The sequence below is a fragment of the Pseudophryne corroboree genome, chromosome 2, assembly GCF_028390025.1.
Source record: "Pseudophryne corroboree isolate aPseCor3 chromosome 2, aPseCor3.hap2, whole genome shotgun sequence".
In the NCBI taxonomy this organism is placed as follows: domain Eukaryota; kingdom Metazoa; phylum Chordata; class Amphibia; order Anura; family Myobatrachidae; genus Pseudophryne; species Pseudophryne corroboree.
In genome coordinates this window covers 80,487,826-80,512,698 of record NC_086445.1, presented here as the reverse complement: position 1 = coordinate 80,512,698, position 24,873 = coordinate 80,487,826, and the positions used below count along the sequence as shown (strand labels likewise).

At 46.8% G+C, this 24,873-nt stretch overlaps 1 protein-coding gene and 1 pseudogene across 4 annotated transcripts in view; one reads left to right on the top strand and one right to left on the bottom strand.

The window, feature by feature from the left end:
* The window catches only part of PIWIL4 (piwi like RNA-mediated gene silencing 4), a 733,536-nt gene that overhangs the window by 693,189 nt on the left and 15,474 nt on the right, over positions 1 to 24,873 (top strand). For all 4 annotated transcript variants that reach the window (XM_063951459.1, XM_063951461.1, XM_063951460.1 and 1 more), the window contains one exon: positions 5,941 to 6,066. In XM_063951459.1, coding sequence (XP_063807529.1) covers positions 5,941 to 6,066 — 126 coding nt within the window. The remainder of the gene's footprint in view (positions 1 to 5,940; positions 6,067 to 24,873) is intronic.
* On the bottom strand, positions 19,591 to 19,699 carry LOC135052547 (5S ribosomal RNA; annotated as a pseudogene).

The following is a 24,873-nucleotide window of genomic DNA, read 5'->3' as shown; positions in this document are numbered from 1 at the left end:
TGCTCGCTGGATCTGTAATACGATTCAGCAGGCTCACTCTACGGCTGGATTGCCGGTACCAAATTCGGTTAAGGCCCATTCCACTAGGAAGGTGGGCTCTTCTTGTGCGGCTGCCCGAGGCATCTCGGCTTTACAACTTTGCAGAGCGGCGACTTGGTCGGGGTCAAACACTTTTGCTAAATTCTACAAGTTTGATACCCTGAGTGATGAGGACCTAGCGTTTGCTCAGTCGGTGCTGCAGAGTCATACGCACTCTCCCGCCCGATTGGATGCTTTTGTATAAACCCCATGGTCCTTACGGAGTCCCCAACATCCTCTAGGACGTAAGAGAAAATAAGATTTTAAACCTACCGGTAAATCTATTTCTCCTAGTCCGTAGAGGATGCTGGGCGCCCGTCCCAGTGCGGAAACTCTGCAAGACTTGTATATAGTTGTTGCTTACATAAGGGTTATGTTACAGTTGACATCGGTCTTGGACCGTTACTGTTGTCTGTTCATACTGTTAACTGGTTATGTATGTTCCAGGTTACATGGTATGATTGGTGTGGGCTGGTATGAATCTTGCCCTTGGATTGCTAAATCCTGCCTTGTATTGTCCATCTCCTCTGGGCACAGTTCTCTAACTGAGGTCTGGAGGAGGGGCATAGAGGGAGGAGCCAGTGCACACCCATAGTCAAAGTTCTTTTTAGGTGCCCTATCTCCTGCAGAGCCCGTCTATACCCCATGGTCCTTACGGAGTCCCCAGCATCCTCTACGGACTAGGAGACATAGATTTACCGGTAGGTTTAAAATCTTATTATTTTTTATAACTTTGTGCATTAAACAAAGTTTGTGTACATTGAGCCATCAAAAAACAAAGGTTTCACTATCTCAGTCCAACTCAAAAAAGTCCGTATTTCGGAATTTTTGGATATGGGATACTCAACCTGTATCGTCTAAAATGGACCTTTTATGAAAACTGATCAGATGTGATCTTACTTTTAATCAGACCCGTTGAGGTGGAGCAGAGGGTCAATTCAGTGTATGCCCCTGTATAATATTATTATTATTATTATTTATTTATATGGCGCCACAGGTACAGGGTATATAAACATAGCTGCATCAGCAGACAACACTGAAATAAGTATCAGGGTGGCAGAAAGCTGAGGGATTTGGTGCCATCAAAGGACGGATTGAAAAGAAGATTGGTTAAGTAAGTGACGAAAAAGTACGAGGGAGAGAGCCCTGCTCGTGAAAGCTTACATTCTAAAGGGGAGGGTCAAACAGACAGGGGTGACACAGACGGGGTAGAAAGTGAGTGTGGGCCACAGAGGGCTTAGGATAAGAGACGGCTGGGTTTGGTTTAAGAAATGTGTCTTAAGAGCCCATTTGAAGTTTTGTAGAGAGGTGGAGAGTCTGAGGAGGGCGAGGTAGAGAATTCCAGAGAAGGGGAGCAGCACGTGCAAACTCTTGGAGGTAGGAGTGGGAGCATTGGGGGTACTGTGCGGCATAATGTGTACCGGCAGCTCTGAAATGGGACATGGGGGGAACATAAGCACTACTGCGATTCATAAAAGAAACTAGGGCACTAATATGGGGCATAACAGTAAATAAGGCTTTACTATGGTTCAGAAAATGAACTAGGGCACTATTATAGGGCATAAAATTAACAACTGCTGCAGAGAAGTGTCTCTCTAGAAGTATTGGGACGGGGGGCCTTCAAAATGTTGCTATGGGGCCCACAAAGTTCTGGCTACGCCCCTGAGTAGGAGGAAGTAATCAGAAGGCAGGGGAGGCGGCGTGCATTGGCAGAGCGAAGAGGACGGGTGGGAGTGTAAAGGGAGATAAGGTTAGAGATGTAACTAGGAGAGAAGTGGGTGAGGGCTTTGTAAGTGAGTGTGAGAAGCTTGAAATGGATTCTGAAGGGGAAGGGGAGCCAGTGATGGGCTTGTAGGAGAGGTGAGTTGGATGTAGTGCGTTTGGTGAGGAAGATGAGACGGGCAGCAGCATTGAGGATAGATTGGAGTGGAGAGAGGTGTTTGTCAGGGGAGCGACAAAGAGAAGATTACAGTAGTCCAGTGTGAAGATGCCCTGTGCAGAGGCGGAACTACCGCCAGTGCAACCAGTGCGTTGCACTGGGGCCCGCCTCTGTCCAGGGGCCCAAAGCATGTAATGAGTCAAACTGACTCATTACATGCCGCTGTGCGCTGCGGGCAACCACTGCCCGCAGCGCACAGCCGCCCAGAGAGGAGAGGAGCAGCGGTACGGGGGTAAAGGAGGAGGAGGGAGCCGCAGCAGCGCTTTGTTACTGGTGGAGGCGCTGCTGCTGCTGCCCCTCTGCTTCACTATAGGCTGTCTTCCGAGAACAGCCTATAGTGAAGCAGAGGGGCAGCAGCAGCAGCGCCTCCACCAATAACACAGCGCTGCTGCGGCTCCCTCCTCCTCCTTCTCTCCTGCCCGGGAATCGTCTGACGCTGCACCGAGGAGCCTGAGCCAGTGGAGAGGGTAAGTATAATTCTTCTTTCTTTCTTTCTTTTTTTCTTTCTTTCTACAAAAAAGGGGGACTGTCTGCCACAATGTGTAAAAAGGGGGAATCTGCCTGCCGCAATGTGTAAAAAGGGGGAATCTGCCTGCCGTAGTGTGTAAAAAGGGGAAATCTGCTTGCCGCTATGTGTAAAAAGGGGGAATCTGCTTGCCACAATGTGTAAAAAGGGGGAATCTGCCTGCCGCAATGTGTAAAAACGGGGAATCTGCCTGCCGCAATGTGTAAAAAGGGGGAATCTGCCTGCCGCAATGTGTAAAAACGGGGAATCTGCCTGCCGCAATGTGTAAAAAGGGGGAATCTGCCTGCCGCAATGTGTAAAAACGGGGAATCTGCTTGCCACAATGTGTAAAAACGGGGAATCTGCTTGCCGCAATGTGTAAAAAGGTGGACTGTCTGCCGCAATGTGTAAAAAGGGGGAATCTGCTTGCCGCAATGTGTAAAAAGGGGGAATCTGCCTGCCGCAATGTGTAAAAACGGGGAATCTGCCTGCCGCAATGTGTAAAAAGGGGGAATCTGCCTGCCGCAATGTGTAAAAACGGGGAATCTGCTTGCCGCAATGTGTAAAAAGGGGGACTGTCTGCCGCAATGTGTAAAAAGGGGGAATCTGCTTGCCACAATGTGTAAAAAGGGGGAATCTGCCTGCCGCAATGTGTAAAAAGGGGGAATCTGCCTGCCGTAATGTGTAACAAGGGCACGCTGTCTGCCGTAATGTGTAACAAGGGCACACTGTCTGCCGTAATGTGTAACAAGGGCACGCTGTCTGCCGTTATTTGTAAAAAGTGTACGCTGTCTGCCGCTATGTGTAACAAGGGTACGCTGTCTGCCGTTATGTGTAAAAAGGGGATGCTGTCTGCCGTTATGTGTAAAAAGTGCACCCTGTCTGCCGTTATGTGTAAAAAGGGCACGCTGTCTGCCGTTATGTGTAAAAAAGGGGGACGCTGTCTGCCGTAATGTGTAAAAAGGGGACGCTGTCTGCTGTAATGTTTAAAAAGAGGAATCTGTCCGCCGTAAGGTGTAAAAGGGTCTCTACCTGGTGTAGTGGTACTACTGTGCGGCGTAATTTGAATAATGGAGACTACTGTGCACCGTTTTATGAATTGGTATTATTTTGTGGCCACACCCCTTCCCCACGAAGCCACGCCACTATGTATTTTTGCCCGCGCCTACGGCGCGCACTGCCCCTGTTTTGCATGCAGGGGTTGGGCTCCGATGCCGTTTCTTGCACACAGTGCTAAAATGTCTAGTTACGGCACTGTTGCTAGGTATCCACTTCCCTGAGCAGGTCCCCCTCACCAGATCCTCTCCAGGGGTGAGGGGGTGAACTGGGATGGGGGGGGGGGCCCCAAGCCATTTTGTCGCACATGGGCCCACCGCTCGCTAGTTCCGCCACTGGCCCTGTGAGTGGATAAGGGTCTTAGTGGGATCCTGGAAATATTTTTTAGATAAAAGTGACAGGTTTGTGAGAGATGCTGAATGTGTGGTTTGAAGTAGAGGGAGGAGTCGAGGATTACTCCAAGATAGCGCACTTGGGGGCTAGAGGAGATAGTAGTGCCATCAATAGATACTAAAATTGTGAGGTTGTGTGGGAGGGTGGGAAGATGATCAGCTCAGTCTTAGACATGTTAAGTTTAAAAAAGGGCTGGAACATCCAAGAAGAGATAGCAGAGAGACAGTTGGAGATACAAGTGAGGAGAGCGGGGGAGAGGTCCGGAGTGGAAAGATAGATTTGAGTATCATCAGCATAGAGATGATATTGTAAGTCAAAAGAGCTAATAAGTTCTCCTAAAGAGGATCTATAGAGAGAAAGGAAGAGTACGAAAAACAGAACCTTGGGGGACACCTACAGTTAGTAGAAGTGGGAGGGAGGTGGAGCCATGAGAGGAGACAGAGAAGGAACAGTCAGAGAGGTTGGAGGATAGCCAGGAGAGTGCAGTATCATGCAGACCAAGGGAGTGAAGGATTTGCAGAAGGATAGGGTGGTCCACAGTGTCAATAGCAGCAGAGAGATCAAGGAGAATAAACAAAGAGTAGTGGCCTTTGGATTTAGCAGAAAAAAGGGCATTGCAGACTTTTGTAAGGGCAGTTTCAGTGGTGTGGAGAGGACGGAAGCCAGACTTTAATGGGTCAAGCAGTGAGTAGGAGAAGAGAAAGGCAGTAAGGCGGTTATAGACAATACACTCAAGGAGTTTGGAGGCAAAAGGGAGGAGAGAGATGGTCGATAGTTGGAGAGAGTGTGTGGATTAAGGCTAGGTTTTTTTAAGAATAGGGGAGACAAGTGCATGCTTGAAGGCAGATGGGACAGTGCTTGATGAGAGGAAGAGAATAAGGAGGTCAGAAAGATGGGAGGAGGCAGTGAGAGTGAGGTAGCGGAGGAGGCGGGAGGGGATAGGGTTAAGTGGAGGGGGGTAAGGGCCATGACTTCCTCACCAGATACATGGGAGAAAGATGTCAGAGTTTGTGAGAGGGAAGGGGAGGGGTAGTAAGGGAAACGAGGTGACTAGTTGCTGATGGTTTGGTGGGATGTGATGTCCTGACATATGGAGTCAATTTTGGATGTGAAGTAAGTGGCAAAGTCAAGAGGGTGAGGAGGGGAGACGAGGTGGGGGTGGAGAGAGAAGGGAGTTGAGATTGGCAAAGAGACGCCGGGGGTTGGAAGACTGTGAGGAGATGAGGTTCTTGAAGTATGACTGTTTAGCGAGGGAAAGGGCAGCACTGAAGGATGAGAGCATAAGTTTGGAGGAATGGAGGAAGTCTGCCTTAGAGCGTGATTTCCTCCACTGACGCTCAGCAGTATGTGAGCATTTTTGCAGATATCTGGTGCATTTGGTGTGCCAGGGTTGAGGTGTTGATCTGCGAGGGCGAATAGTGGTTTGTGGCGCAACAGGAGTAGAAGTAAGGAAAACATTATATAGGGATGTGGCTTGTTCAGGGCATGATAGAGACAGTATAGGAGAGAGAAGTGAATCGAGCAGGGAGGATAGGGTTGTGGTGTCGATAGCCTCAATGTTGCATTTCGTGATGGTAGCCTTAGGAGGTAGAGACAGAGAAGCAGAGAGACAAGTTAAAGGAGAGCAGGTGGTGGTCAGAGAGGGGAAAAGGGGATTTGGAGAAATCAGAAATATCACAACGGTGAGTGAAAACCAGATCAAGTGAGCTCCTATTCACATGGGAGGGTGAGGAGGTCCACTGGGAGAGATCAAATGAAGATGTGAGGTTAAGGAGTTTAGAGGCAGGGGATTTTGTGGGGATATCGATTAGGATGTTGAAATCGCCTAAGATAATGGAGGAAATGTCAGAAGAGAGGAAGCCAGGAAGCAAAGTTGTCAAGGAATTTGGAGGGCATGCCAGGGGGACGCTAAATATATGTAGCGTTTACTTTCCTAATGCACAGAATTGACTATGTGTTTTTCTCCCAGCCCTAAGATGACGGTGGTTGTGGTGAGAAAACGGTGTACCGTACGATTTTTCAGCGAATCAAACAGAGGGTTACAGAACCCGCCGCTGGGCACCATCGTTGACAGCGAAGCTACAAGACCTGAATGGTAAGTACACTCTCTGTCAGCAGCCCATCAATTCCCATTAATAGTCTTTGTTCCTGCAGCTGGTTCTGCGTGCATTCTCCCACTGGCAGTAATTTTCAGGGGCACTGAGAGGTGACCGTCTGTCGGGTGGGGGTTTAAGACGGGTGTTGCAGTGCTATCGCAGCATCTATCCTTCGTTCTGGGTGCCAACATTTGTCATGGCGCAATTTTGATAGCACAGTTCTGGAAGGCTGTGTATATGTTTACACCTTGGTTTCTCTTACGTCCTAGAGGATGCTGGGTTCCAATTTAGTACCATGGGGCATAGATGGGTCCTTTGGGAGCCACTGGCACTTTACGAGTTTAATAGTGTGGGCTGGCTCCTCCCTCTATGCCCCTCCTATCAGACTCAGTTTAGAAAATGTGCCCGGAGGAGCCGGTCACAGCTAGGGGAGCTCCTAGGACTTTTTCTAGTTGTATTGTTTTCTAAGAGTTGTTAGGTACAGGAACGCTGCTGGCAACAGCCTTCCTGCTTCGTGGGACTTAGGGGGGGAGAAGGAACCAACTCTCGAAGTTAATGGTTCTCTGTCTCCGCTGACAGGACATTGAGCTCCTGAGGGTGCTGATCGCAAGCCCACGAGGCGACAGCTCACTCCCGCACCACGGCCGCCACCCCCTAACAGAGCCAGAAGAATGAAGAGTGGTGAGTTCAGCGCCGGCGGTCCGGTTAGCGGGTCGCCGGCGGGAATGGCGGCACAAGGGTGGGAGTGCAGCTCTGTTAGGCTGCGCTCCACGAAGGCTCAGCAACATTGTTATGTAGACGCGGTTGAGGGGTGTCCTGGGCCAGCGCGATCACCCTACACTGGCAAAACAGCTAACAGGGGCTAATCCCACTGTTAGCACTAAACACCTCAGGCCAGTATAAATAGGATTTTGGTTACCTACCGGTAAATCCTTTTCTCGTAGTCCGTAGAGGATGCTGGGGTCCACATTAGTACCATGGGGTATAGACGGGTCCACCAGGAGCCATTGGCACTTTAAGAGTTTGAGAGTGTGGGCTGGCTCCTCCCTCTATGCCCCTCCTACCAGACTCAGTCTAGAAACTGTGCCCGAGGAGACTGACATCTTTGAGAGAAGGATTTTACACAGATAGTGGCGAGATTCACACCAGCTCACACATACAAGGCACATCAAGCTAACTAGCTTGAAACGCAGCAACCGCTGAAACATTACTTACCGAGTAACAATACAGTACTCAACTAAAACGAAGTTGTACTGAACCAAATAACGATAGCAGGAAAACGAAGCGCTGGGCGGGCGCCCAGCATCCTCTACGGACTACGAGAAAAGGATTTACCAGTAGGTAACCAAAATCCTATTTTCGCTCATGTCCTAGAGGATGCTGGGGTCCACATTAGTACCATGGTGATATACCAAAGCTCCCAGAACGGGAGGGAGAGTGCGGAGGCTCCTGCAGAACTGATTGACCAAACTTCAGGTCCTCAGAGGCCAAAGTATCGAACTTGTAGAACTTTGCAAACGTGTTCGACCCAGACCAAGTAGCCGCTCGGCAAAGCTGTAAAGCCGAGACACCCCGGGCAGCCGCCTAGGAAGAACCCACCTTACGAGTAGAGTGGGCCTTAACAGACGTTGGACATGGCAATCCTGACGTAGAATACGCATGTTGGATAGTGAACCTAATCCAGCGAGAGATTGTCTGCTTAGAAGCAGGACACCCAAGTTTCTTGGGATCATACAGGACAAACAGAGAGTCCGATTTTCTGTGACGAGCACTCCTCTTCACATAGATTTTCAGAGCCCTTACAACATCCAAGGACTTAGATGAAATTGAGGCGTCAGTAGCAACTGGCTCCACAATAGGCTGGTTGATATGAAATGCCGACACAACCTTCAGAAGAAACTGCTGACGTGTCCGAAGCTCAGCCCTATCTTCATGGAAGATCAAGTATGGGCTTCTACAGGACAAAGCCCCCAACTCCCGACACACGTCTAGCAGAAGCTAAGGCCAACAAAGTGACTTCCACATGAGAAACTTGACCTCAACCTCCTGTAGAGGCTCAAACCAGTCCAACTGGAGGAACGGCAACACCACGTTAAGATCCCAGGGCGCCGTAGGCGGCACAAAGGGAGGTTGGATGTGCAGAACTCCCTTCAAAAAAGTCTGAACCTCAGGGAGTGCAGCCAACTGTTTCTGGAAGATAATGGATAGGGACGAAATTTGTACCTTTATGGATCCCAATCTCAGGCACATATCCACACCTGCTTGCAGGAAGAGGAGAAAACGTCCCAGTTGAAACTCCACAGTAGGAAACTTCTTGGACTCACACCAAGATACATATTTTTTCCAAATACGATGGTAATGTTTAGACGTAACTCCTTTCCTAGCCTGTATGAGGGTAGGAATAACCTTGTTCGGAATGCCCTTCTGAGCTAGTATCTGGCGTTCAACCTCCATGCCATCAAACGCAGCCGCGGTAAGTCTTGATAGGCGAACAGCCCCTGCTGCAGCAGGTCCTCCCGAAGAGGAAGAGGCCTCGGCTCTTCTAGCAGTAGATCCAGAAGATCCGCGTACCAAGACCTTCTTGGCCAGTCTGGAGCAATGAGGATCGCTTCAACCCTTGTTCTCCTTATGAGCTTTAGCACTCTTGGAATGAGTGGGAGTGGTGGAAACACGTACACCGACTGGAAAACCCACGGAGTCACCAGGGCGTCTACCGCCACTGCTTGCGGGTCCCTCGACCTGGAACAATATCGCCAAAGCTTCTTGTTGAGATGAGAGGCCATCATGTCGATTTGAGGTACACCCCAAAGATCTGTTACCTCCGTGAACATCTTCGGATGGAGTCCTCACTCTCCTGGATGGAGATAATTTCTGCCGAGGAAGTCCGCTTCCCAGTTGTCTACTCCCGGAATGAAGATTGCTGACAGCGCCAACGCGTGTTTTTCTGCCCAGGGGATGATTCTTGTTACCTCTGACATTGCAGCTCTGCTCTTTTGTTCCGCCCTGTCGGTTCATGTAAGCCACTGTCGTTACATTATCCGACTGCACTTGAATGGCCTGATTTCTAAGAAGATGGGCCGCTTGGAGAAGACCGTTGTAGACGGCTCTTAGTTCTAGAATGTTTATCGGCAGGCTGGCTTCCAGACTTGACCACCTTCCTTGGAACGTCTACCCTTAAATGACTGCGCTCCAGCCTCGGAGACTTGCATCCGTGGTTAGAAGGATCCAGTCCTGAATCCCGAACCTGCGGCCCTCCAGAAGGTGAGGTAGTTGCAACCACCAGAAGAGTGAAATCCTGGCCTTTGGTGACAGACGTATCCTCTGGTGCATATGTAGATGGGATCCCGACCACTTGTCCAAGAGATCCAGTTGGAAGGACCGAGCATGAAACCTCCCGTACTGTAGAGCCTCGTAAGAGGCCACCATCTTCCCCAGAAGGCGAATGCACTGATGAACCGACACCCGGACTGGCTTCAGGACATCCCGGACCATTGTTTGTATCACCAACGCTTTTTCCTCTAGAAAAAACACCCTCTGCACTTCCGTGTCGAGGATCATTCCCAGAAAGGACAACCTCCTGGTTGGTTCCAAATTTGATTTTGGAAGATTCAGGATCCAACTGTGTTCCCTGAGCAGGTGTGTCGTGAGATGGATGGACTGTAACAGCTTCTCCTTGGATGGTGCCTTTATCAGCAGATCGTCCAGATATGGAATTATGTTCACCCCCTGTCTGCTGCGGAGAACCATCATTTCCGCCATCACCTTGGTGAAAACCCTCGGTGCTGTGGAGAGGCCAAATAGCAGAGCCTGGAACTGATAGTGACAGTCCAACAGTGCGAATCGGAGATAAGCCTGATGCGGCGGCCAAATCAGAATGTGGAGATACGCATCCTTGAAATTTATTTATTTATTAACAGTTTCTTATATAGCGCAGCAAATTCCGTTGCGCTTTACAATTTGAAATAACAATAACAAACTGGGTGATAACAGTCATAGAGGTAGGAAGGCCCTGCTCGCAAGCTTACAATCTATAGGGAAATAGGCATATGTACACAAGGAAAGGTGCTATCTATTGCATAGAATGAACAGACATGTGAGGATATGTGTGGACTGTACAGAGTGGATGCAATTTGATAGGAAGGTTTATGAAAGTTATGTGGGCGGTTCAGGAATTTGATACGCTTGCCTAAAGAGGTGAGTTTTGAGGGAACGCTTGAAGGTTTGGAGACTAGAGGAGAGTCTTATTGTGCGTGGTAGGGCATTCCACAGAGTGGGTGCAGCCCGATGAAAGTCCTGCAGTCGTGAGTGGGAGCGAGTAATGAGTGTGGATGAGAGACGCAGGTCTTGTGAAGAGCGAAGAGGTCGGGTTGGGAGATATTTTGTGATAAGCGAAGTGATGTACGTTGGTGTAGTTTGGTTAATGGCCTTGTGTGTGAGTAAAAGTATTTTATATTGAATGCGGTAGAGTACAGGTAACCAATGGAGGGACTGACAGAGTGGATCTGTAGACGATGAACGTCTAGCGAGGAAGATAAGCCTCGCCGCTGCATTCAGAATGGATTGTAGTGGTGAGAGTTTCGTTTTGGGAAGACCAGTTAGGAGACTATTGCAATAATCAATGCGGGAGATAATGAGAGCGTGGATTAGAGTTTTAACAGTGTCTTGTGTAAGGTATGGTCATATTTTGGATATGTTTTTTAGATGCATGTAACATGATCTTGAGACAGATTGAATGTGGGGAACAAAGGACAGATCAGAGTCAAGGATGACACCTAGGCAGCGAGCTTGTGGGGTAGGGTAGATAGTCGAGTTTTCAACAGTGATAGAGATATCAGGTTGGTACCTACTATTGGCCGGTGGAAATATAATTAACTCTGTCTTTGAAATATTAAGTTTGAGGTGGCGAGATGTCATCCAGGATGAGATGGCAGAAAGGCATTCAGTGACACGGTCCAGTACAGATAGGGACAAGTCAGGGGAGGATAGGTAGATTTGAGTATCATCTGCGTACAGATGATACTGAAAACCAAAATAGCTGATTAGTTTACCAAGAGATGAGGTATAGATAGAGAAAAGCAGAGGACTCAAGACTGAGCCTTGCGGTACTCCAACTGAAAGAGGTAGCGAAGAGGAGGTAGATTCAGAGAAGCGAACACTGAAGGAGCGATTAGATAGGTACGATAGGAACCAAGAAAGGGCTGTGTCTTTAAGACCTAGGGATTGTAGTGTCTGTATGAGAAGAGAGTGGTCTACAGTGTCAAATGCAGCAGATAGGTCTAGAGGAATAAGTAGTGAGTAGTGGCCTTTAGACTTCGTAGTGACCAAATCATTAACCACTTTAGTCAGTGCGGTCTCTGTGGAATGTTGGGAACGGAAGCCTGACTGAAGTGGGTCCAACAAAGTGTATGAGTTAAGAAAGTGTGTGAGTCGAGTGTAGGCAAGTCTCTCAAGTAGCTTAGAGAGACAAGGGAGCTGAGAGATAGGGCAGTAGTTTGAGAGAGCATTAGGGTCAGAATTTTGTTTTTTTAAAATGGGAGTAATCACTGCATGCTTGAAGAGTGAAGGAAAAATACCAGTAGAGAGAGAGAGATTACAGATGTTAGTTAAGGTAGGGATGAGCACCAGAGACAGAGCTTTACTTATTTGTGAAGGGTAAAGGATCAAGAGGAGAGGTAGTAGAGAAGCAGGATGAGAAGAGTGATGATACTTTATCTTCACTTGTGGGATCAAATGAAGAAAGAGTGCCAGAGGGTTCAGGTAAAGAACGGAGCAGGTCACTGGCTGCCGAAGAGCATACCATTTCATCTCGGATCTTAGCAATCTTCTCCTTGAAGTAGGAAGCAAGATCCTGTGCCTTGATAGTGGCTGGTGGGGTAGGTGCGGGAGGATTCAGAAGTGATTTAAATGTATTAAAGAGTCGTTTGGGGTTAGAGGCTTGAGCAGAGATAAGAGTTTGGAAATATGTTTGTTTGGCAGTGTCCAGGGCATTTTTATAAGGATGGTAGACTGTCTTATATGTGAGGAAGTCACTTGAAATACGAGATTTACGCCACTGACGTTCAAGTTTTCGTGTGAGTTTTTGTAGTTGTCTTGTTAATTTGGAGTGCCATGGTTGACATCTAGGCCTACGTGGAGTGTGATGGGTAGCTGGAGCCACTTCATCAAGGGCTAGTTCTAGAGTCTCATTAAGGTGTGATACAGCCATCTCAGGAGAGGTGAATGCAGAAATAGGTGAAAGCAGTTGTTGGAGTGATATCCAGGAATACCAGGAATTCCCCCTCTTCCAGACTTGATATCACCACCCTTAGAGACTCCATTTTGAACTTGAACTCCTTCAGAAAGGGATTTAGCGATTTTAGGTTCAGAATGGGCCTGACCGAACCATCTGGTTTCGGTACCACGAAAAGGGTCAAATAGTAACCTTTGTTTTGCAGATGAGGAGGGACCGGTACAATAACCTGCGCCTCCAACAACTTCTGGACGACTGCCTGCAGGACAGCCCTGTCTGCCAGTAAAGCTGGCAAGCATGATTTGAAGAATTGGTGAGGAGGGAGATCTTGAAATTCCAGCCTGTACCCCTGGGACACGATATCTTGCACCCAGGGATCCAGGCCGGACGACACCCAGACGTGACAGAAAAGCCTGAGTCTCGCTCCCACCTGCCCCACCTCCGGGGAAGGGGAGGGGAGGTAAACTACCGTCATGCGGAGGACTTCGGCGTACCTGAAGCAGGTTTCTGTTCCTGGGAACCCGCCGCAGCCGGTTTCTTGGATTTGGGCCGGCCACCCCTAAAGAAGGTGTTGGACGGTCTGGCCTTTCATGGCTTGGCAGCCCGAAAGGGCTGTGATGCCATTGAAGAAAAGGGTTTCTTCGTAGCAGGTGCAGCTGAGGGAAGAAAAGGTGACTTAACCGCCATAGCCATGGAGATCCACGCATCTAACGCTTCCCCAAAGAGAGCCTGATCTGTGTAGGGTAGGGTCTCCACACTTCTCCTGGATTCCGCGCCGGCAGACCACTGTCACAGCCACAGTCCTCGACAAGCTGAGACAGACATGGAAGAAATTCCTGCAGCCATGGAACCCAGGTCTTTTATGGATTCTACGAGAAATCCTGCCGAATCCTGAATGTTACGCAAAAACAATTCAACATCAGATTTATCCATAGTATCCAAATCTTCAGATACTGTGCCTGACCACTTTACTATAGCTTTGGCAATCCAAGCACTGGCAATAGTGGGACGTAATATAGCCCCTGAAGCCGTGTACATGGATTTGCGCTTATTGTCAATTTTACGATCAGCCGGCTTTCAAGGCGGTGGATCCTAGAACAGGTAAAACCACCTTTTTTGAGAGTCTGGATACAGACACGCCAACAATGGGCGGGTTTTCCCATTTTTTTCTATCCTCCACAGGGAAAGGAAATGCCACCAGGACCCTTTTAGGGATCTGGAATTTTTTCTCAGGGTTTCCCATGCTTTTTCAAAAATAGCATTTAATTCTTTTGACGCAGGGAAGGTTAGCGAGGCTTTCTTATTTTCAGTAAATTAAGCCTCCTCAACCTGCACAGGTGTTGTATCAGTATTATTCAACACATCCCTAATGGCCTCTATCATCAACTGCACCCCTTTTGCAAGAGATGCGGCCCCCCTCAACACATCCCCATCACCGTCCTCAGTGTCAGAATCGGTATCCGTGTCATCTTGCATAATCTGTGCAAGAGCACGTTGTTGGGAATATACAGCGGGGGGCCCTGAGGTAACAGAACTGGGCCAGACTGCCATAGAGCTCTGTAAAGCCTTAGAGGATAACCACTCAGCTCCCTTGCTGGTATCTGTGCTTAAACAGTGCAATCCTGATTACATGGAATGGGATCATCCTGAGAGGACATATCCTCTGCAGCATATGACACAGAGTCCCTGGACATAAGTTAATGAAGACCACAGATATTCCACACACACACACACAGGGTGGCAGACAGAGTTTCACCCCCAAGAATGGCAAGAGAGACACAGACATTGGAGCCAACCCACACACAGCGCTTTTTAGGTAAAGGGAGACCAGCGCTGACTGTGCACCTTAATAGGTTATGCAGCCTGTATACAGCCCCCTCCCCCTCTTCCCTTCTAAAACTCCCAGTACCGTGAGAGATAGCTGGAGTTGTTCTGGAGGGACTTGCTCTTCACTGACAGTGTTGTGCAGGCAGGAAAATGGCGCTGAACATTGCTGGGTCCGCTCTGAGAAGAAGCTCCACCCCCAAAATGGCGCTGTCTTCCCGCTCTTCATAGGATTATGCTGGCAGAGATCCCGGGACCCCGACAGGCTGTGTGACCAGTGTAGGGTATAGACGCTGGCTCAGGGCACCCCTCACAGCGCCGCACTATGTACCGATGAGCCCCGGAGCGCATTTAGTACTGCGCTCCATACCCTGTTGCCGCCATCTTCACACCAGCTCCCCGCTTGCTAGGGGGGTCGGTGACTCACTCGCCACCAATCTTCTGGCTCTGTAAGGGGGTGGCGGCATGCTGCTGGGGTGAGCGAACCCCTGTGGCAGGGAACGATCGATCCCCTCAGGAGCTCAGTGTCCTGTCAGCGGAGATAGTGGCTCAGACCCCGCAGAGCAGACACTACTAACCACCCCCCACCACCTTAGTCCCACGAAGCAGGGAGGCTGTTGCCATCAGCCTCCATGTAAAATAACAAACTCTGAAAAAAAACTTTTTCTAAAGAAGCTCTGTAGAGCTCCCCTAGCTGTGACCGGCTCCTCCGGGCCCATTTTCTGAACTGAGTCTGGTAGGAGGGGCATAGAGGGAGTAGCCAGCCAGTGGCTCCTGGTGGACCCATCTATACCCCATGGTACTAATGTGGACCCCAGTATCCTCAAGGACGTAAGAGAAATCATATTATACAGGGGTGGGGCTTCTCCTCAGAACAGATCCAGCACTCACCAGCGCCATTTTCTCCCTGCAGAACACTGAAGCACGCTGACAGGGAGCACTGACCCTCCACCTGACTCCAGTTACTGCGGTACCAGGGTGTTATAAACGGATCCAGATCCCTAAAAGAATTCTCATTGCTTTTCCTTTCCCTGAAGAGGATAGAAAGAAATGGGAAAACCCGCCTGTGAAGATATCGGGTTCCAAATCACTCAAGCTTGGTGGTAGATGAAAAACCAACCGGGGTTTATTGACAGAATAGGTTATATAACACAGTTCAGCACACTTCTGTAATCCAATTCCACATGACAGTTCCCACCACAGTCTCCTGACAGAACATTACTTCTTAGTCTGGGAGCAGAGAGTCTCTTCTAGCAATACAGAGTCCCAGATAAATCCAATATAATGGGTTCCCAAGCAGATCCCTGGCAGAACATTACTTCTTAGCCTGGGATCAAAGAATCTCTCTTCAGCTCTCTGGGTAGCTCTACTTATACCTCCAGAAGCTTCATATTGCTGGGGGGGGTGTGATCTCTGTGTTTTAGGATTTTACAGCATTGGAATACAATACATATTCTAATCTCGGTGATTACATCAGTCAGAGAGCCACCCTGTCTGGTCAGCTCACTTTTGGACAATAGGGAGTAAACAAACATGGACAATGGTACATTAAATGACTCACCCTTTGAGTGTCCACTGTGGTGTATGAAAACAATAGGAAACTAGGTCTAACATAAATACATTATCTAAAGGGTAACAGACAACATAACACAATTGCATATATTAACAATATTTAGGTTGATTTAAACACAGTTTTGGGTGTGCAGTAATGGACATGTTATGGAGAATGAACAAACAGACGAATTGGATGTATATGGAGATGGGTATAAAAAGTACATATTTGACATGGGAAATGAGGCATAGCTATATTAATTGCCACAGACCTCATTTCCTCACACTAGTATATAGCTAAATACAGATCGGCAATTAGTGTAGTCCATGGGATTGGAACAGGGCTAGGAAAGTAATTGCGTGTCTTTTACCACTGTGCGACACAACGCGCCGGCTGTGTTGTTACACCGCCTATAGTAGACGCTTCTGTATCTAGGTTGTCTAAAAAGGTGGTTATACCTGTTCCTGGTTCAACCGCACTAAAAGAGCCGGCTTTAAGGCCCACTATTGCTTGTGCGTGGATTTCTAAAGCCATAGTAAAGTGGTCAGGCACATTACTAGAGGACTTAGATACTATGGATAGGAGTGACATTGATTTGTTTTTGCGTCACATACAGGATTCTGCTGGATTCATGGTGGAGGCCATGAAAGACCTTGGAATGCTGAATGCAAGGGCTACTTCCATGGTGGTCTCGGCACGCAGAGGACACTGGCTACACCAATGGACTGCGGATGCAGAATCTAAGAAAAGTGTGGAGAACCTACCCTTCACAGGTCAGGCTCTGTTTGGGGACGCATTGGATGCGTGGATTTCCACGGCAACTGTGGGTTAGTCAACCTTTTTTTACCTCAGCAGCACCACCGACTAATAATTCTTATCCTACGTCCACACTGCATTCCTTACGGACCGCAAAATGTAAAAAATCCAAATCCCCTTCCACCTTCTTTAGGGGTGGTCGGAGAAAATCCAAAAAACCTGCACCAACAGGTTCTCAGGAACAGAAACCAGGTTCTGTTTCCTCAAAATCTTCAGCATGACGGTGGACCTCCCAGCCTGGAGATCGGGCAGGTGGGAGCGAGACTAAAAAATGTCAGTCACATCTGGGCGTCATCAGGCCTAGACCCCTGGATGACAGACATTGTTACCCAGGGCTACAGACTGGAGTTTCAGGAACTCCCACCTCACAGATTCTTCAAATCAGGCTTACCAGTTTCGCTGACAGAAAGTGCTATCCTAGAGGAAGCCATTCAAAAATTGGTCAAAACAGATGTTGTTGTCCCAATTCCACCTCACCTACACCGCAACGGTTATTACTCAAACCTGTTTGTGGTGCTGAAACCGGATGGTTCGGTAAGGCCGATTTTAAACCTAAAGTTGTTGAACCCCTACTTAAGGGAATTCAAATTCAAGATGGAATCTCTGAGAGCGGTGATCTCAGGTCTGAAGGAGGGGGAATTCCTAGTATCCCTGGATACCAAGGATGCGTACCTTCACATTCCGATCTGGCCGCCTCACCAGGCTTATCTCAGATTTGCGCTGCTGGATTGTCACTATCAGTTCCAGGCACTGCCTTTTGGTCTCTCCACAGCACCGAGGGTTTTTACCAAGGTCATGGCAGAGATGATGCTACTCCGCCGTGAACATAATTCCATATCTGGACGATCTGCTGATAAAAGCATCATCCAGGGAGAGGTTGTTGCAGAGTATTGCTCTCTCAACTCTTCTACTCCAGGATCATGGGTGGATCCTGAATCTTCCAAAGTCACATTTGGAGCCGACAAGGAGACTGCCCTTCCTGGGGATGATACTCGACACGGAAGTGCAAAGGGTGTTTCTGTAGGTAGAGAAAGCGTTGGTGATCCAATCAATGGTACGTGATGTCCTGAAGCCAGCCCGGGTATCGGTTCATCAGTGCATTCGCCTTCTGGGGAAGATCGTAGCCTCCTGCGAGGCTCTTCAGTACGGAAGATTCCATGCGAGGTCCTTCCAACTGGATCTCCTAGACAAATGGTCGGGATCACATCTTCACATGCACCAGCGGATATGCCTGTCGCCGAAAGCCATAATTTTGCTCCTTTGGTGGCTGCAAACTTCTCACCTACTCGAGGGCAGCAGGTTCGAGATTCAGAACTGGATCCTTCTAACCATGGATGCAAGCCTCAGAGGTTGGGGAGCGGTCACCCAAGTGGAAAACTTCCAAGGAAAGGGATCAAGTCTGGAATCCATCCTTCCGATAAACATTCTGGAACTAAGGGCCATATACAACGGCCTTCTACAAGCGGCACATCTTCTGCAAGATCAGGCCATTCAGGTTCAGTCGGACAATGTAACGGCAGTGTCCTACATAAACCGACAGGGCAGTACGAAGAGCAGAATGGCAATGTCAGAGGTAACAAGAGTCCTCCTCTGGCGCTATCAGCAATCTTTATTCCGGGAGTGGACAACTGGGAAGCGGACTTCCTCAGCAGACATGATCTCCATCCAGGAGAACGGGGCCTCCATCTGGAGGTGTTTGCAGAGGTGACAAGCTGATGGGGCGTTCCTCAGGTAGACATGATGGCCTCTCGCCTCAACAAGAAGCTTCGGAGGTACTGTTCCAGGTCAAGAGACCCGCAGGCAGTGGCGGTGGACGCACTGGTAACTCCGTGGGTGTTCCAGTCAGTGTATGTGTTCCCTCCACTTCCATTCTTCACAAGGATTCTCAAACTAATAAAAAGAACAAGAGTTCAGGCAATCCTCATTGCTCCGGATTGGCCAAGGAGGGCTTGGTACACGGATCTTCTGGAATTACTCCTGGAGGATCCGAGGCCTCTCCCTCTTCGCGAGGACCTTTTTCAACAGGGGCCGCTCACTTATCAAGACTTACCGCAGCTACATTTGACAGCATGGAGGTTGAACGCCAGATCTTAGCTCGGAAGGGCATTCCGAAAAAGGTAATTCCTACCCTCATTCAGGCTAGGAAGGGAGTTACGTCTAAACATTACCATCGAATTTGGAAAAAATATGTGTCTTGGTGTGAATACAAGAAGTTTCCAACAGTGGAGTATCAACTGGGACGGTTTCTCCTCTTTCTGCAGGCAGGTGTGGATGTGGGCCTACGCTTGAGCTCCATAAAAGTCCAGATTTCGGCCTTGTTCATTTTCTTCCAGAAACAATTGGCTGCCCTCCCTGAGGTTCAGACATTCTTGAAAGGGGTTCTGCACATCCAACCACCCTTTGTGCCTCCCACGGCACCTTGGGATCTTAATGTGGTGTTGCAGTTCCTACAATCGGATTGGTTCGAACCTTTGCAGGAGGTGGACGTCAAGTTTCTTACTTGGAAGGCGGTCACACGGTTGGCATTGGCATCTGCTAGACGTGTACTTGCAATGGGAGAGAACAGAAGGCTCTTGTGTGGGCGCACTCTTGAGAAAAAAATATATAGATAATGTATGAAAATTTAGAAAATGCTTAAGACATAACTTTTATTAACATTGTTAAAACGAAATTGCCCTTTCCAATGATCTATGAAAAAAATAAAGATTTGAGAAAAAAATTTTAAAAAATTCTTCTGGTCTCTTTATTTCAAAGAGTATTTGGAAAGGTTGTAGACATTGAATTGTCATACCCCCATTTCCCCTGACCAGTACAGGGTTTCTGTATTGATGGAACCGGGGGTTGGTCAAAACACAGTTTTTATAAGGGAAGTCCAAATGAATAGACTATGAATAACTAGAATGGTAATCAGCGGTCACCACTCTAGGGATTATATACCTGAATTACATATAGGTGCCATATTTACAGGCAAAATTGTAGGCATCATAATACAGTCAAAAAACTATTAGTATTGTAAACACTGTGATGGAGAAATACAGAATAGAGTTAGTGGTGATACTGCTGTTGGTGTTATTTATCACATAAAGGAGGAAGTTAATTCCAGCTCTACAACACCAGGTATTCGCAGGCAGTCGCCTTTCCTGATACTAACCCGGCCCAACGTTGTTTAGCTTCCAAGATCGGGCGCTGACAGCGTGGTATGGTAGTAGAGATTTATGTGTACACCAATGAGAGTGCACCTATATAGGAAATAAGAAATTAAGAGAAACAGAGAGGAGGTGGAGAATAAGAAAAAAGTTGGTGAAAATATGTGGATCTGCTTTCCACGTTAGACCCGGTTCATAAGTTCCCACTGTCGTGGTACAATGTTCCGGGAATCATGAATGAGAGTCCACGAAATTAGTGAATGAAGAATGTGATAGCTAGTTAGTTAGATAACACATATGTTAGGCTAATAACTTTAGCCAAATAGTACAAAGATTTTGCTGCTACCCGAAATATAATTACTGTAGACTGAATTCTTTCAATAATAATGGCAGAAAATTCCCTGGTGTCTCACCCTTAAATACTGGTATGATTGAGAATCTTATTATAATATACACAAAAATCTTAATAACCGATGGTATGCTCCTTGATACAGTAGGAATATGATATAATGTAAACGGGTTCTCACAGTATTAGGTAGAATACAAATAAGGGCATCATATGTCAGTTATTAGATATAGGTGATATGGGGCTTTGTAAATAAATTACACAAAGCAAGGTATGTGATCATGCAAAGAAAAGAGCATGAAAAAAACAGGGAAAAAAACATGAAAGAGCATAAAAGGATTGTCCCTATATGAAAAGAAAAAATGCAGCAAAAAAAAATCAGAGTTTACAAGAGGAAAAATAAATCTGTAATACTGTTGATGCCAATTGATATATCGGTGTGTGTATATATATATATATATATATATATATATATATATGTAGAAGATACCAATATTGTTAATGACGCTGTCCTGGCCTCAGTTAAGAGAGAAACTGAAAATTTGGCTCATTGAGAAGCCCCTTAACAACAAAATAATCACACTGAAAAATAACATGTGTAATAAGGGAAAGAAATTGATATGAATTTCCCTAAATGGAATGTTGCTATCTGTGGCATAAGTCCACAAGATAGAGGGGGCTTACGAATCTCCAATCAGTCAGAAAGCCAGGAAAGCCGATAAGGTGTTTTAGGATAATGCCATGGTGGAACTGTGTGGACGGATCCCCCCGCAGAAAACGCGTTTCACCCTTAGGGCTTGTTCACTTCCGGGTTCCGTGTGGTCCGGTGGGGGAACAGGTTTTTAAAGCTGCTAGAGAGTGCAGTTAGCCAATAGGAACGTGTAATCTAGCATTGAATTACCGCTAAAATCCGCGGTTGCTAGGAGATGTAAGAACGAAAAGCGGAGACCTAATAGGTAGACGAGGTCTCGCGAGATTGGAGGCGCCATTTTGGTTAAGGGAATAGAGATTGGAGCTCAGGGCAGGCTCCGGAAATGCTGGGTATTACTAGGTATGGTTTACTATAAGAAGGTGGATGAATGACAACATATATGAATATATAACAAAAACATTTTTATAGAAAATTATTGTTGCTATAAGACCGTGGAAGTGTAAGGCCTGAGTATAGAAAATGAATATGCAAGGAGATAGGGTATATCAACATAATAATTGACCGGAATGAAAATTTATAAGTGTCCCTAGAGGCAATTAGCGCCATATTGGTTAAGGGAAGGACTGTGGGCTGATGAAATATAACTTTGAATGTAGGAAAAAGGGGAAAAAAACGTAAGGATAAGGTAGGTGAATATGTGGAGAAGTGAAATGTGCAAACTAAAAGGGTAATAGGAATAAAGAATTATATATAAAATTGCGTTCATATGGGTGAACGGTATAATTAAGCAGTGTCCTGGGAACTACTTTAAGACACAAACTTTTTGGGTTTATAGCAAGAATGCATTATACGTAACATTAATTGTGGAAGGGATGGTGTATGGAAATATATGAATGGGTTAAACCTATGTTAACCAATGAAGTGACATTGCTGAAAATGTGCGTGTAGTGACTGGAAATATGTGAGAATAAGGATTAAATGATATGTGAGAACTGTGAGGAATGGAAAAAATTAAATAAGGAATAATGTACAATCATGGGAGAAAACTGAATTTGGGTGAAACTGAGGTGTGGGAAACGGTGAAGGCATGTGGGATGTAATAGTATCACTATGGGGCAGATTTATTAAGCTCGGTGAAGTGATAAATTGGAAGATGATAATGGACCAGCCAGTCAGCTCCTAACTGTCATTTTTCAAACCCAGCCTGTGACATGGTAGTTAGGATCTGATTGGCTGGTCCTTTATCACCTTCCACTTTATCACTTCACCGAGCTTAATAAATCTGCCCCACTGTTACATAAATTAGACAAATTAATGAATGGCTGGTGTGTGAAGGAAATGTAAGGGGAATAGGGTGTAGGCTAATGGAAGGTAGGAGGAGGACAGAGAGGAAGCTGGGAAATATAAATAGTGGAAATGATGTGAACAGGAGACAAGAATAAAAGTGATCATTGGGTGCAGCAGGAAATGGAAAGTGAAAGGGGAGTGAGAGAGGGAAAATTGAAGGAAAGAAAAATGAGAGGAAGGAAAAGGGGAAAGGAAACAGGAAAGGAGGAGGGAAAAGACTGCTAAAATAGGTAAGGAACAGGACAGTAGGGTTAGGGAATGAAATGAAAGATGGACAGGTAGGACAGTGGGAAAATGGGTGGGGAATGGGCCTGGAAATGTAGGAGGGGATAAGAAGGTGATGGGGAGAAAAAAAAAAAGGGGGGGGGAGAAAGGGGGGAGGGGGGGGGGAATGTGTGGTGACAAAAGACTCATGAGCAAAAAAGGGGGGGGGGGGTTGGTATTCAACTGTTATAATTGGGGGATAATTAGAAATCATTCTGTTACAGGGGTTGAATGAGTGTATAAGTAGAAATCACTGAAGAACTGCTAGTTTTGTAATGTAATATTGTAGGGACTGAAAAGGATGTATATCAGAGAATGAAGAAGAATCTCGGGATTCCCAGGAAAGCTCAATAATTGACATGATATTGTTATTGGGACTGAAATAGGTGTAATTAGGGGAATGAGGGGGAATCACAGAAAAGCTCCATAATTTATAGTTTCATTGAGACCAAAAGGCTTCAAACTGTTCAGGCGAAAAATCCACTCGCTCTCTTTCTTGTAGAGTTCTTTGGTTATGTCCCCTCCTCGTATGCCCAGATGAACACGATCCAGGCCAAAGGTCTTGAATTCTTTGATAGATCCTTTGTGAAAAAAATGAAAATGCCTGGCTACTGACGTGAGTTGTTTCATCCGTGCCAGATCTCTGGAGGCATTGCGGATGTTTCCTAGATGTTCCAACACTCTCTCTTTGAATTTACGCGTGGTCATGCCAATATACTTGAGATTGCACCCGCAGGTTATGCAATAGATCACCGCCTGTGTATTGCAATTGACGAAATGTTGTAACGTAATAGACTGGCCATATCTGTCAATGACAGTATTGGTTTGCAGGATCTGTGGACATGATTTACATTGTCCACAAGGAAAAGAACCGGTGATAGAAGGTTTTTTGGAGATAGAGGTAACCAGGTGGCTGCGCACTAGCTGGTCTTTCATATTTCTAGATCTACGCCAGCTCATTTGTAATGGAGAATTGAAGAGAGGTGCTAGGTCCGGATCCAGTTGTAGAATGGGAAGATGTTTGGTTATGGCTCCTTTATTTATTATTTTTTTCATAGATCATTGGGAAGGGCAATTTTGTTTTAACAATGTTAATAAAAGTTATGTCTTAAGCATTTTCTAAATTTTCATACATTATCTATATATTTTTTTCTCAAAAGTGCGCCCACACAAGAGCCTTCTGTTCTCTCCAATTGCAAGTCTATGTACTTTCTGGCTCTGGGTGCACCACCAACCAGGACAGTATACCATTGAAAAAAACGATAATATACGTTTTTTTTCTCCCTATTAATAAGGGTTATAAACTGTCCAATTTTTGTCTCTTTCGTTTGCATTAATAAATTATCATATTTAAATTAACCCTGTGCCAGATCGCCCGTTGTCTTTCCATCTGCTAGACGTGTGTCAGAATTAGGGGCATTGTCATGCAAGAGCCCCTACTTGATTTTCCATGAAGATAGGACTGAGCTCAGAACGCGTCAGCAGTTTCTTCCAAAGGTTGTGTCAGCTTTTCATATCAACCAACCTATTGTGGTGCCAATGGCTACTGACACCTCGATTACCTCAAAGTCCTTGGATGTGGTGAGGGCTTTGAAGATTTATGTGAAGAGAACTTCTCGTCACAGGAAGTCGGACGCTTTGTTTGTCCTGTATGATCCCAACAAGGTTGGGTGTCCTGCTTCTAAGCAAACGATTTCTCGTTGGATCAGGTTTACTGTCCAGCATGCTTTTTCTACGGCAGGCTTGCCGTGTCCAAAATCTGTTAAGGCCCACTCTACTCGTAAGGTGGGTTCTTCCTGGGCGGCTGCCCGGGGGATCTCGGCTTTACAACTTTGCCAAGCAGCTACTTGGTCAGGGTCGAACACGTTTGCTAAGTTCTACAAGTTCGATACTTTGGCCTCTGAGGACCTAAAGTTTGGTCAATCAGTTCTGCAGGAGCCTCAACACCCTCCCTCCCGTGCTGGGAGCTTTGGTACATCCCCATGGTACTAAATTGGACCCCAGCATCTTCTAGGACGTAAGAGAAAACAGGATTTTAATTACCTACCTGTAAATCCTTTTCTCGTAGTCCGTAGAGGATGCTGGGCGCCCGCCCAGTACTTCGTCTTCCTGCATTGTTATTTGGTTTAGTTTGTTGGTTCTGCCGTTGCTGAATCGTTCCAAGTTGGTTAGCTTGGCTTTCTTTTTGTTATGTATGAGCTGGTGTGAATCTCGCCACTATCTGTGTATTTCCTTCTCTCAAAGTATGTCCGTCTCCTCAGGCACAGTTTCTAGACTGAGTCTGGTAGGAGGGGCATAGAGGGAGGGGCCAGCCCACACTATTAAACTCTTAAAGTGCCAGTGGCTCCTAGTGGACCCGTCTATACCCCATGGTACTAAATTGGACCCCAGCATCCTCTACGGACTACGAGAAAAGGATTTACCGGTAGGTAATTAAAATACCGTTTTATGTTTTGTTTCTGTCTATTCTGTGATTAGATTTATGGGTTTATGGGCCCGATTTAGGAGCCAATTCAGACCCTGACACTGATTTGCAAAAATCGCTATGAAGCGAATTCTGCAGATCTGCGCGTGCGCTGGTACGCGCATGTGCAAGGTCCTAAACTGCGTTTTCTTCAGAGCGCTGTTTA